The sequence below is a fragment of the Salmo trutta genome, chromosome 1, assembly GCF_901001165.1.
Source record: "Salmo trutta chromosome 1, fSalTru1.1, whole genome shotgun sequence".
NCBI classification, from domain to species: domain Eukaryota; kingdom Metazoa; phylum Chordata; class Actinopteri; order Salmoniformes; family Salmonidae; genus Salmo; species Salmo trutta.
This window is the reverse complement of record NC_042957.1, coordinates 72911279-72924080: the sequence shown is the minus strand read 5'-3', so window position 1 is coordinate 72924080 and position 12802 is coordinate 72911279. Positions and strand designations below refer to the sequence as shown.

The 12802-nt window shown below is 39.7% G+C and overlaps 1 protein-coding gene and 1 long non-coding RNA gene across 2 annotated transcripts; both read right to left on the bottom strand.

Annotated features, from left to right (window-relative positions):
* Positions 1 to 7662: 7662 nt before the first annotated feature.
* On the bottom strand, positions 7663 to 8989 carry LOC115205479 (uncharacterized). Its single transcript, XR_003880625.1, has 3 exons — positions 8799 to 8989; positions 8376 to 8459; positions 7663 to 8184 (listed from the first exon to the last, which is right to left on the bottom strand). It is a non-coding gene; the product is annotated as an uncharacterized LOC115205479 (long non-coding RNA).
* Positions 8990 to 10045: 1056 nt separating this feature from the next.
* LOC115205414 (polymeric immunoglobulin receptor-like) lies at positions 10046 to 12152 on the bottom strand. The gene is made up of 3 exons (XM_029771415.1): positions 11910 to 12152; positions 10790 to 11098; positions 10046 to 10506 (listed from the first exon to the last, which is right to left on the bottom strand). Exons 1-3 carry the CDS (start codon positions 11956 to 11958, stop codon positions 10172 to 10174), a joined length of 693 nt encoding a protein of 230 aa, XP_029627275.1. The 5' UTR covers positions 11959 to 12152; the 3' UTR covers positions 10046 to 10171.
* Positions 12153 to 12802: the final 650 nt, after the last annotated feature.

The window sequence follows — 12802 nt, the reverse complement described above, 5'->3', positions numbered from 1 at the left end:
CAAGCACCAGACGATGCTGATCCAGTGAGTACTCCATCAAAGGCATACTGTAGGCCTGGCATGTCTTGTCTACTAGCTTCAATATGAATCCGATTAAATGTGATAGGGTGAAGGCCCCAGTGCAGCAGCAACAGCACATGATGGAGACGATGATGAGGAGGAGACCATCTCTCTGGATTCCAGAAGGCATGAGGTATCATGTTAAGACTGTGAAAGTACTATTTACTCTACAATGGTGAGGAGTCCTCATCAAAATCAAAAAATCTAATTTCTTTTACAGGACCCAGATGCTATACAGTGGGAAAACCAGCCTGGCAACATAGTGCGTATTAATAAAAGGACACCACATCCTGCCAAATTCCAGCTGCGCTAATTGTATTGTGTTCACAGAGCTCACAAGCTATCAGAAAGTTGTATGGCAACCACCTCCGGCGCCAAATAGAACTGGCAGACATAGACATTCAGTACAAGAAGAAAAAGATGGAAAATCTTGCACTGGAGTCCGAAATAAAAAAGAGGACAATTAGGAAACTGGACCTTGAAATAAAAAAACTTGAGAGGGAGGTGAGATATGCCTTCAATGTACACTGTATGCTAACTGTAACACAAATGTATTAATCATTATTTTTCTTTCCTCCCCCAGCTCCAAGAAGATGACACAGCTCAAAATAAAAATTAGGTATATTCTCGTAAAGTCAAGTGAGCCATGACATATGAGCTCTTATTGTGAGCACACAGGACGGTGGCATCTTTCTAAGTTTTTTTTTATTTTCCCAGCAATCAGTACAACCAAGTCATCGTTATAAGGCATTGCCCTCTTTTGCCCACCCCCCCAGCACCAGGTGTGGCCACTAGCCTATATGAAGGCCCAAAATTGTGTGTTCCTTTCTGCTCTGACAATGGCATGCCCATTCGTGCGAGATGTGGTGGATGAAGAAGCACTTGTGCTGAGGAGAGCCTTCAGGCGAGAAAGGGTCTTCAGGGACCGGTTGGACCCACTGGCCTTCCCTGATGACCATCTATATGAAAGATACAGGTTTTCTGCAGATGGCATCAGGTATCTATGCAGACTACTGGGTCCCAGGATTAAGCACCGCACTGCACGGAGCCATGCACTGAGTGTGGAGCAAATGGTTTGTGTGGCCTTGCGCTTTTTTGCTAGTGGAGCCTTCCTGTACTCAGTGGGGGATGCAGAACAGCTGAACAAGGCCACAATTTGCCGCACAATAAGGAGTGTGTGTCTGGCTATCAAAGCATTAGCAGATGTCTTCATCTCCTTCCCTGGCCACAGAAGACTCTGTGACATCAAAGAGGAGTTCTATAGGATTGCAGGTAAGAGGATCTACAAATTACAGGACAACTGTTAACACATAGTAGGATACTCATTACTTTGTGTGACAGGTTTCCCCAATGTCATTGGTGCAGTGGACTGCACACACATAAGGATAAAAGCCCCCTCAGGTGCCCATGAGGCCGATTTTGTGAATAGGAAATCCTTTCACAGCATTAATGTTCAGGTGAACATAACTTTTTGATATTGTCCATTGACGAACACTCTGCATTGCCAGTGATGTGCATTGATTGGTGTAATATTCCTCATCTTATGATTTCAGATGGTCTGCAATGCTGACTGTGTGATCAGCAATGTTGTGGCAAAATGGCCTGGCTCAGTCCATGACTCCAGAATCTTTCGGGCCTCTGAAATCTATCAGTGCCTATCACAAGGTAAGCCACACAACCCCTATTTATAACCATCATGGCTGTGTCAAGAATATCACTGTGTTTATGAGGTAGTAATGATGAGATTTTGTGTTGACAGGTGAATTCTCTGGTGTGTTGCTGGGAGACAGGGGGTATGGCTGCCAGCCTTTTCTCCTGACACCTTTCACAGACCCCCAGGAAGCACAGCAGGCCTACAACCATGCCCATGCCAGGACCAGGGCCAGAGTTGAAATGACCTTTGGCCTCCTGAAGGCACGCTTTCACTGCCTTCACAAATTAAGGGTCAGCCCTGTTAGGGCATGTGATATTACTGTGGCTTGTGCTGTCCTCCACAATGTGGCCTGCCTGAGGAAGGAGAGGGCCCCCAGAGTGCCACCAGCCATGGACTGGGACAATCCGGCAATCTTCCCTGATGACGACAGTGGTCGGCTGCTGAGGGACCAATATGTGTTGAATTATTTTAGTTAGTATGTGTGCTTTCAATTTTGGTTAAATATGTCCTGCGGTGGCAGAGGAATTTGGGTTTTTTTGGGTTCGTTTTTTTACGAATTTGGCCTCTTATGATGTTTGTGCGGTATACTGTGTGTAATACAAGGCTGCAGGGAGGCTACTGCATCCATTCATTTGTCTGTTCAGTTGATGTGTATGGATTTGTCCTGCATTTATTTTAGTGTGCAGACATGCAGGGTGTGTTATATACAGACCTTTGAATGTGTATGTATCATTTTGTATAATATGCTTGGATTCTGTGCTTTCCATCTTGTAGTCACTGTGACTTCAGTTTCGAAAGGAGCTGATGGTTTACCTGCTTTGTTTTGTCCTTATTCAATAAAGGAACATAATGTTACACATTGTGTTTTTATATTCATATGGAATGTGTATTTGTTTATATGACAGAGTACTAGGGCCACACTGAAGAAAAAGGATAAAGTCATAAATTTATGAGGCTGGTTCTTTCTGCAGAAAAGCTACATATTGTTTTTACAGTTTTGATACTTATGACAATGTGATACTTAATATTCTGGCACATCAGCATGTCTTTGTTTATGAAACCATACTGAAGTACAATTTCACGAAATGCCCCACATCTGTCATTTTAACAACTGTCCTCCTTTAAAACAACCGGTTACAATATTATTACTTGTGTTTTTTCCCCCTCTGTGGCCCTAATATTCTATCATTTTATATATAGCCTTATAGTCTATGGGAAACTGTAAATTATCTAATGATAGCAACATAATCAAAAAATTATTTTTTATCCAAAATCATTGAAATTAATGATCACAAACGTTTAAATAATGACAGTGGGTCTAGTTATATGTGATAACAATGTATAGTGAGCAGTGAAATAACTATTGGTTTCCATTTGTGGTGACTGCTGACTGACATTAGGGATGAGATTAAATAGATCCTGGAATTTAGCCTGGTCTGGAGCAGGCTAGCTCCACAGAATAAACCTCCATGGTAATTTATACCATAACATATCCTCCTGCCCCCTATCCATCTTTAGTGCAACCGGATTACGGATCAATTGAGCCAGGATCACCAACATATCCTGGCTTAATCCCTTATCCTAGTTTTGTGCAACAGGCCCCTGTTCATTTAAAATCAAATCGAATGTTATTCGTCACATGTGCTGAATACAACTGTGTTGACTTTACCATGAAATGCTTGCTCATGAACCCTTTCCAACAATGCAGAGTAAAAAATAGTTTTTATTAAAATAGTAACACAAAAGGAATAAAATACACAAAAATGATGCAATATATAGGGGTACTAGTATCAGATCAATGTGCAGAGGTACGAGGTATTTGAGTTAGATATGTACATAAAGGCAGGGTAAAGTGACTAGGCATCAGGATAGATAATAATAAGGTATTTGAGGTAGATATGTACATAAAGGCAGGGTAAAGTGACTAGGCATCAGGATAGATAATAATAAGGTTTTTGAGTTAGATATGTACATAAAGGCAGGGTAAAGTGACTAGGCATCAGGATAGATAATAATAAGGTATTTGAGGTAGATGTGTACATGAAGACAGGGTAAAGTGACTAGGCATCAGGATAGATAATAATAAGGTATTTGAGGTAGATATGTACATACAGGCAGTATAAAGTGACTAGGCATCAGGATAGATAATAATAAGGTATTTGAGGTAGATATGTACATAAAGGCAGGGCAAAGTGACTAGGCATCAGGATAGATAATAATAAGGTATTTGAGGTTGATATGTACATGAAGACAGGGTAAAGTGACTAGGCATCAGGATAGATAATAATAAGGTATTTGAGGTAGATGTGTACATGAAGACAGGATAAAGTGACTAGGCATCAGGATAGATAATAATAAGGTATTTGAGGTAGATGTGTACATGAAGGCAGGGTAAAGTGACTAGGCATCAGGATAGATAATAATAAGGTATTTGAGGTAGATATGTACATGAAGACAGGATAAAGTGACTAGACATCAGGATAGATAATAATAAGGTATTTGAGGTAGATGTGTACATGAAGACAGGGTAAAGTGACTAGGCATCAGGATAGATAATAATAAGGTATTTGATGTAGATATGTACATGAAGACAGGGTAAAGTGACTAGGCATCAGGATAGATAATAATAAGGTATTTGATGTAGATATGTACATGAAGACAGGGTAAAGTGACTAGGCATCAGGATAGATAATAATAAGGTATTTGAGGTAGACATGTAATAATACGAGTAAAAAAAGAAGGGAGTAGGAGCAGCATATTGTGTGTGTGTGTGTGTGTGTGTGTGTGTGTGTGTGTGTGTGTGTGTACGTGTGCGTGCGTGTATGTGTGTGTGTGTGTGTGTGTGTGCGTATGTAGTGCATGTGAATGTGTGTGGGTTTTGTGTCAGTTCACCGTGTATAAAGTGTGTATATAAAGTCTTGTCAGTTTCATGTGATACTGAAGATATACAAAACGTTGCAGAGAGAATATCCAACTGACAATCTCTTAGAAACAAATATTGTAACCATGACTTCAAAAGAACTGATGTTGGCACAAGATGGATGGAAAGTTGGAGCATAACTAACACAGTTACAGTTAACTAAAATGTACACTTAATCTAGTACAAACTAATGTGTATAATTTATTATACAAGAGACTAATTCTACAGCACAACAGCAGGGGGTCATGTCCTAAGTGTAAAACTAATAATGACTCAATAAACCATGCTTTCAGAACCAATAGAACTAACAGGGCTGAGCTTGCTTTATGCAGGGTTGTATCATGTAGGTCTATAGTGCCTTCAGAAAGTATTCAGACCCCTTGACTTTTTCCACTTTTTGTTAGGTTATAGCCTTATTCTAAAATTGACTTAAAAAAACATGTTTTTTTATCAATCTACACACAATACCCCATAATGACAAAGCAAAAACAGGTTTTTATACATGTTAGCTAATTTATAAAAAATATAAAACAGAAACATCACAAGTATTCAGACCCTTTACTCAGTACTTTGTTGAAGCACCTTTGGCAGCAATTACAGCCTCAAGTCTTCTTGGGTATGACACTACAAGCTTGGCACACTGGTATTTGGGGAGTTTCTTCCATTCTTCTCTGCAGATCCTCTCAAACTCTGTCAGGGTGGGGAGCATCGCTGCACAGCTATTTTCAGGTCCCTCCAGAGATGTTCAATCGAGACTTGTCCCGAAGCCACTCCTGCATTGTCTTTGCTGTGTGCTTAGGTTCGTTGTACTGTTGGAAGGTGTACCTTCATCCCAGTCTGAGGTCCTGAGTGCTCTGGAGCAGGTTTTCATCAAGCATCTCTCTGTACTTTGCTTCGTTCATCTTTCCCTCGATCCTGACTAGTCTCCCAGTCCCTTCCTGCTGAAAAACCTCCCCACAACATGATGCTGCCATGCTTCACCGTAGGGATAGTGCCAGGTTTCCTCCAGCCGTGACGCTTGGCGTTCAGGCCAAAGGTTTCAATCTTGGTTTCATCAGACCAGAGAATATTATTTATCATGGTTTGACAGTCTTTTGATGCCTTTTGGGAAACTCCATGCAGGCTATCATGTGCCTTTTACTGGGGAGTGGCTTCCGTCTGGCCACTCTACCATAAAGGCCTGATTGGTGGAGTGCTGCAGAGATGGTTGTCTTTCTGGAAGGTTCTCCCATCTAGAGGAACTCTGGAGCTCTGTCAGAGTGACCATCCGGTTCTTGGCCACCTCCCTGACCAAGGCCCAACCCCCCCGATTGCCCAGTTTGTCCTGGCGGCCAGCTCTAGAAAGAGTCTTGATGGTTCCAAACTTCTTCCATTCAAGAACGATGGAGGTCACTGTGTACTTGGGACACTTCAATGCTGCAGAAATGTTTTGGTACCCTTCCCCAGATCTGTGCCTCGACACAATCCTGTTTCGGAGTTCTACGGAGAATTCCTTTGACCTCATGGCTTGGTTTTTGCTCTGACATGCACTGTCAACTGTGGGACCTTATATAGACAGGTGTGTGCCTTTCTAAATCATGTCCAATCAATGGAATTTACCTCAGGTGAACTCCAATCAAGTTCTAGAAATATCTCAAGGATGATCAATGGAAACAGGATGCACCTGAGCTTAAAGTCTTTTAGCGAAGGGTCTGAATACTTATGTAAGTAAGGTATTTCTGTTTTTAATTTTTTATAAATGTGAAAAAATGTGCAAAAAAACTGTTTTTGCTTTGTCATTATGGGTTATTGTGTGTAGATTGATGAGAATTGTTATTTATTTAATCCATTTTAGTGTGTAACGTAACAAAATGTGGAAAAAGTCAAGGGGTCTGAATACTTTCCGAATGCACTGTATCTCTTTTCTCAAGTGACAGAACATTCACATTTGTATTCCTAGGCATTAATTAAGCTCTGCACAAACAGACATCAATGGAGCACACAGATGATCATATTTTCACATTCACATTAGTTATTAAAATATTACCTATGATTCTGTATTAATACCAGTGGTAAGAAAAAAGGTGGATCATGGATCATTTAAAAAAAAATGTATCGTTTGCCTTTTGATTGCTTTTTAATGTAGGCCTATAGGGTAGATAGGCCACGTCCAATGTTCATATTGAAACATACAGAATAAAAATAAATCCTAACTTGTTTGATAAGATTAGTACAGATTGTCTCTCAGGACCACACATGAAGCCCCAACACCAAGTTTGGGACCACTGTACTAACCTCTCTCTCTCTCTCTCTCTCTCAACATGCAACAATTTCAAACATTTGACTGAGTTACAGTTCATTTAAGGAAATCAGTCAATTGAAATAAATAAATTAGGCCCTAATTTATGGATTTCAAATGACTGGGCAGAGGTACAGACATGGGTGAGCCTGGGATAGAAATAAACTTTTTGTGTGTATGTAACATTTCTGTGATCTTTTATTTCAGCTCATGAAACATACTGTAGGACCAACACTTTACATGTTGCATATATATTTTTGTTCAGAGTATTTACAGTCATGATTGGAGACTCTGACTTTGTCAAAAGACAAAGAAAAGGACACACTTAAACATGTAATTCCCTGTTAGTTGTGCACTTCAGAAGTGTATGCTTCAGTTGATGACCTTGTTAGACTGCTTTCCCTCTTCAGGAAGTCCACAATGTGTGATTTGTCCATTACACGAAAGAGGAAGTACTGTAGCTAACTAACAGGTTTTGACAAAAGGTTGAGGTTGTTTTCACAAAGATTGTTGTCTCTGACAAATTCTGACATTAAAAACATTTGTATCCTTTACATTTTTTTTGGTCAACTTCGAGAATGATGAAATGCTCAGTGTGTAGCAGTTACTTGGAAGAAAAATAAGAAGTACAGTGTATAAATTAAGATGGATGATATCCGTGTTAATAGCCACCCAAGCAACCTCTTGCAATACTGATTGTGAAATCTGTGTTTTTTTGCTTTGACACATCAAACCACATTTTCCTTTTTCTCAAACATGTCTGAAATCATCCGTCTCTATTTTAAAAAGGTCACATATTTAAAAATAAATGCACAACAACGATATAAAAAGAGAACTGGCTGAACTTTAAGCCATATAAGGTGCTTTGGTTGTCTCAGCTACACAAAAACAAAATGGTATCTTATTGCTTCACCAATCATCTTGCCTATATCTCTGGGACTTTATTATTTTGGTTGTAGGTTAACATCTGATTTCCTGTGATAACCACTCAACATATCTTAGTAGAGAGTGAAATATATTTATCGTCATGTGTGCCAGATCAAACCTCTTGATACTGGGCCCAATATGAGATCTCTCTGCAGGAAAAGGCTGTGAGATGGCTGTAGGCCTATTGTACAGTGGCTCTGGAGAACGTGCCTGTCTTGATAGTGGCGTACTCTGTTTCTCCACCTCTCTCCAGACTCACTACTGCGTTCCTTTTTCCTTTCATGTGGACGATGGTAGAGTATGTCACTGAGGGATCCTCCAGTAGAGAGGGACAGTAAGAGACATCTATAGGGATGCACAGATTCACACTCATTTACACTGTAGATAATGTTTATACTAACAAACACACTCTCTCTCTCTCTCTCTCTCTCTCTCTCTCTCTCTCTCTCTCACTCACTCACTCACTCAGTCACTCACTCACTCACTCACTCACTCACTCACTCACTCACAACACACACGCACTGTACTTCTCTTACTGGAGCACTGAGGGGTGTTGTTGTCTCCTCTTGGTTGTTGTTTCTGGGTTCTTGAACCGTATCATACATTACAGAGGGATCATCCTAGAGAGGAGAGATACAATGAGACACCACAGGTGGCTGGTGGCACCTTAATTGGGGAGGATGGGATCATAGTAATGGCTGGAACGGAATCAATGGAATGGTATTGAACCCGTTTTCTATGTGTTTGGTGCCATTCCATTCTCTCCATTCAAGCCGTTATTATGAGCCGTCTTCCTTTCAGCAGCCTCCTGTTTGAGACAAAACAGTGACGTCCACAGCACAGAAATAGCACAATGATCGAGACGTTATCTTTCTTGAGACCCTAATTTGGCCACTGAATTTGACATGACTTGATCCAGTAACAGTCTTTAAGACACACACAAACACATGGTCTCTTACTGGTGCACTGAGAGGTATTGTTGTCTTGTCGCCTAAACCAGTGTTTCTGTCTGCAATCGTGGAACACATTGCAGAGGACTCATCCTAGGAGACAGAAAATAAGACACACCTACAGTAACCTTGTCCCATTAACCGTATAATACCACAATGATAAGTAGGATGTGAAAAGTGGCGTAATAAATCCTCTGTTGAAAAAGCCAAACCTTGACACAGAAAATATAAAAACTATCGGCCTATATCGAATCTCCTATTCCTCTCAAAAATGTTAGAAAAAGCTGTTACGCAGCAACTCACTGCCTTCCTGAAGACAAACAATGTATACGAAACGCTTCAGTCTGGTTTTAGACCTCATCATAGCACCGAGACTGCATTTGTGAAGGTAGTAAATTACCTTTTAATGGCATCAGACCGAGGCTCTGCATCTGTCCTCGTGCTCCTAGACCTTAGTGCTGCTTTTGATACCATCGATCACCACATTCTTTTGGAGGGATTGGAAACCCAAATTGGTCTACACGAACAAGTTCTGGCCTGGTTTAGATCTTATCTGTGGTTGTGGAGGTGGTGTCTGATGGTGCTTTTTGAAACCTGGTGACCCCAAGACGCCACAACGCCTGCAATTCTTTCACAGTGATTCTTGGGGAGGCAATATCTACAGTATGCTGTTACAATATTTACAGTATGTTGTTACAATATCTACAGTATGCTGTTACAATATCTACAGTATGTTACAATATTTACAGTATGTTGTTACAATATCTACAGTATGTTGTTACAATATCTACAGTATGCTGTTACAATATTTACAGTATGCTGTTACAATATTTACAGTATGTTGTTACAATATCTACAGTATGTTGTATACAATATCTACAGTATGTTGTGTACAATATCTATAGTATGCTGTTACAATATCTACAGTATGCTGTTACAATATCTACAGTATGCTGTTACATTATTTACAGTATGCTGTTACAATATTTACAGTATGTTGTTACAATATCTACAGTATGTTGTATACAATATCTACAGTATGCTGTTACAATATCTACAGTATGTTGTATACAATATCTACAGTATGCTGTTACAATATCTACAGTATGCTGTTACAATATTTACAGTATGTTGTTACAATATTTACAGTATGCTGTTACAATATCTACAGTATGTTGTTACAATATCTACAGTATGTTGTATACAATATCTACAGTATGTTATATACAATATCTACAGTATGCTGTTACAATATCTACAGTATGCTGTTACAATATCTACAGTATGTTACAATATCTACAGTATGCTGTTACATTATCTACAGATGATTTCCAAAAGTGAGTAGATTATATCAATAATGGTGTTCAAAAAGATTGAAGTGATTAAACAGAATTGTCTGTCTTACTTTGAATATCAATTTGGACGTCTCTTAATTGAGTCTCACTGATTTGGCACCTGTACCACCCCTGATCGTCCTCAGTGACGTGTGAGAGGCTGAGAGAGAGGTTCCCTGGAGAGGTGTTATTAAATATCTCCACTCTGCCTCTGTAGAGATCACTCTGGATTAGTATTATCTCAGGTGTCTGTTGATCCCCGAGTTTAGTCCATGTGAAACTGGGACGTTTAGTCTGGGTTTTACTACAGGAGCAGGGCAAGAGAACAGACTGGCCTGGGGATCCATTGACCACCCTTGATCGAGGGTCTGACAGAGTGCAGCCTGTTGAAACCCAAAGCAATGTGTTATTGGATACTTATTTTCTAATTACAGAAAATCATAGATCTCTACACCTACTACCATAAACACTTAACAAACAATTACAACAAACATTACAAACAATACTACTGCTACCTGTCTTATACCTAATAATAATTTCAAATGGCTGATAGATTTTAAGATGGGCCATATCATTAATTGTGTATAGATTTTTTAATTTAAGTGTGTTTCCTGTTTTACTTTCTATACAGAGTGATGTAAGCCTGATATTAGCAGCGTCTCTTACCTTTAACAGTGAGTTTGATGTCTCTGTATTCATGACTGATTTGGCACCTGTACCACCCAACATCGTCCTCAGTGACGTGTGAGAGGCGGACAGAGAGGTTCCCAGGAGAGTTGTTATTAAACATCTCCACTCTGCCTCTGTAGAGAGAATCCTGTGAGGGCTTGGTTAATTTCCCAGGCTGCTGATTGAGTTTAGTCCATGTGACGCTGGGAGGTTTAGCCTGGGGTTCAGTACATGAACAGGTCAGGAGAACAGACTGGCCTGAGTAGACAGTGATCTCACCATAGTTAGCGACTGACAGAGTGCAGCCTGTTGAAACACAAAACAACATACGGCAGAATGTTTTTAATGTCATTGTACTGTTGAAACACAAAACAACATACGGCAGAATGTTTTTAATGTCATTGTACTGTTGAAACACAAAACAACATACGGCAGAATGTTTTTAATGTCATTGTACTGTTGAAACACAAAACAACATACGGCAGAATGTTTTTAATGTCATTGTACTGTTGAAACACAAAACAACATACGGCAGAATGTTTTTAATGTCATTGTACTGTTGAAACACAAAACAACATACGGCAGAATGTTTTTAATGTCATTGTACTGTTGAAACACAAAACAACATTAGCCATAATGTTTTTAATGTCATAACAGGATTACAGAGCTCCATTAACAATACACATCAAACATGACATCTGTATGGATAGTAACTATCAACAGATTACTTTGCGTCATTTTACATTTTGCTCGTACTTTAAACAGCAATCCACTTATGTTGACTTTGGAACATCGACAGGTCTGAGATTTCATCAACATTTTATTTGTTTAAAATCGATGCTATAAAACATTGTTATTAAACCATACAACCAAGAAACCCATTTAAATCTGTATTGAATAAAATCAACCAGCAACATTTTCTGTGTTTCCTGTTTACTGAAGCAGACAGTATGTATTTTTAATGTACAAGATATTCTGATAACTTTGTATTTCTCAACACATGCCAGATGTTGTTTGAATACATTTATCTGACACTTTTGCTTATGCAGGGTAGGTAGGAGGTTTTATTTGCTATAAATATTACATAGTCTACATGTTAGGATATTGTAGGACTCACCTGCAGTGATATGAAGGAAAGAGCTGATCAGACACACAGAGATCCACATGGTGACTGCCTACGATGTTGAGCGATATGATGGGAACCAAGATAGAAGCTGTTTGTTCAGTGTTTATTATGCATTAAAGGCTCAATGCAGCTGTTTTTATCTTAATATCAAATCATTTCTGGGTAACAAGTACAAATCTGGCGTCTGAAGTGGCCACACAGCATTTACAGCGATGCAGCCTCCACAGAAGTCAGGGCATTCATACTTCTTGCTTCACGGAGCAGAGCTGTTGTGAAGGAAGTTGTCAAGGACCTGAGTTTATGTTTATACTGGACGTACCGCCCCCACCTACTGTCAACCAATCATGTCAATGTGCAGCTATGCAGAGCCCTCTGCATTGTTACACAATTTGGGAGGCTCATGGCATTACCGTACGGAGCTTGATTTGGCCTCTGCAAGCCTCCGGAGGCTCCGCAATTGCGTCACACCCTCCATACGGAGCCTCCGCATCGCATTGCTGGATCAAGCAAAATTCATGTTTTTACTGTAATTGTTTTCAATTAAAATGGTCAAAAAGACACAAATAGCTTCTTAGCAAAGAGCAATTACTCAAGCAAAATTCTTGCTTGAATTTGCAAGGACTGTCTGGGAGTAGTCTGAGTTGTGAGGGAAAAACTGAAAACTAGGTGTTATAGGCAGAGAGGTTTGGAACTCTATTTCTTATTGGTCTATTAACTAATTTACTGCCGGGTGACCAGGCTGGCCAAAACGCCAACCCACCAAAACAGACTGACCTTTCAGGCAGCCTTTTTAAATAGCAATTACACTAAAAGGGCATTATCATAATTTTCACCATTTTACAATATTATTCCAACCTCATAGTGTGGAAATATAAAACACAGGA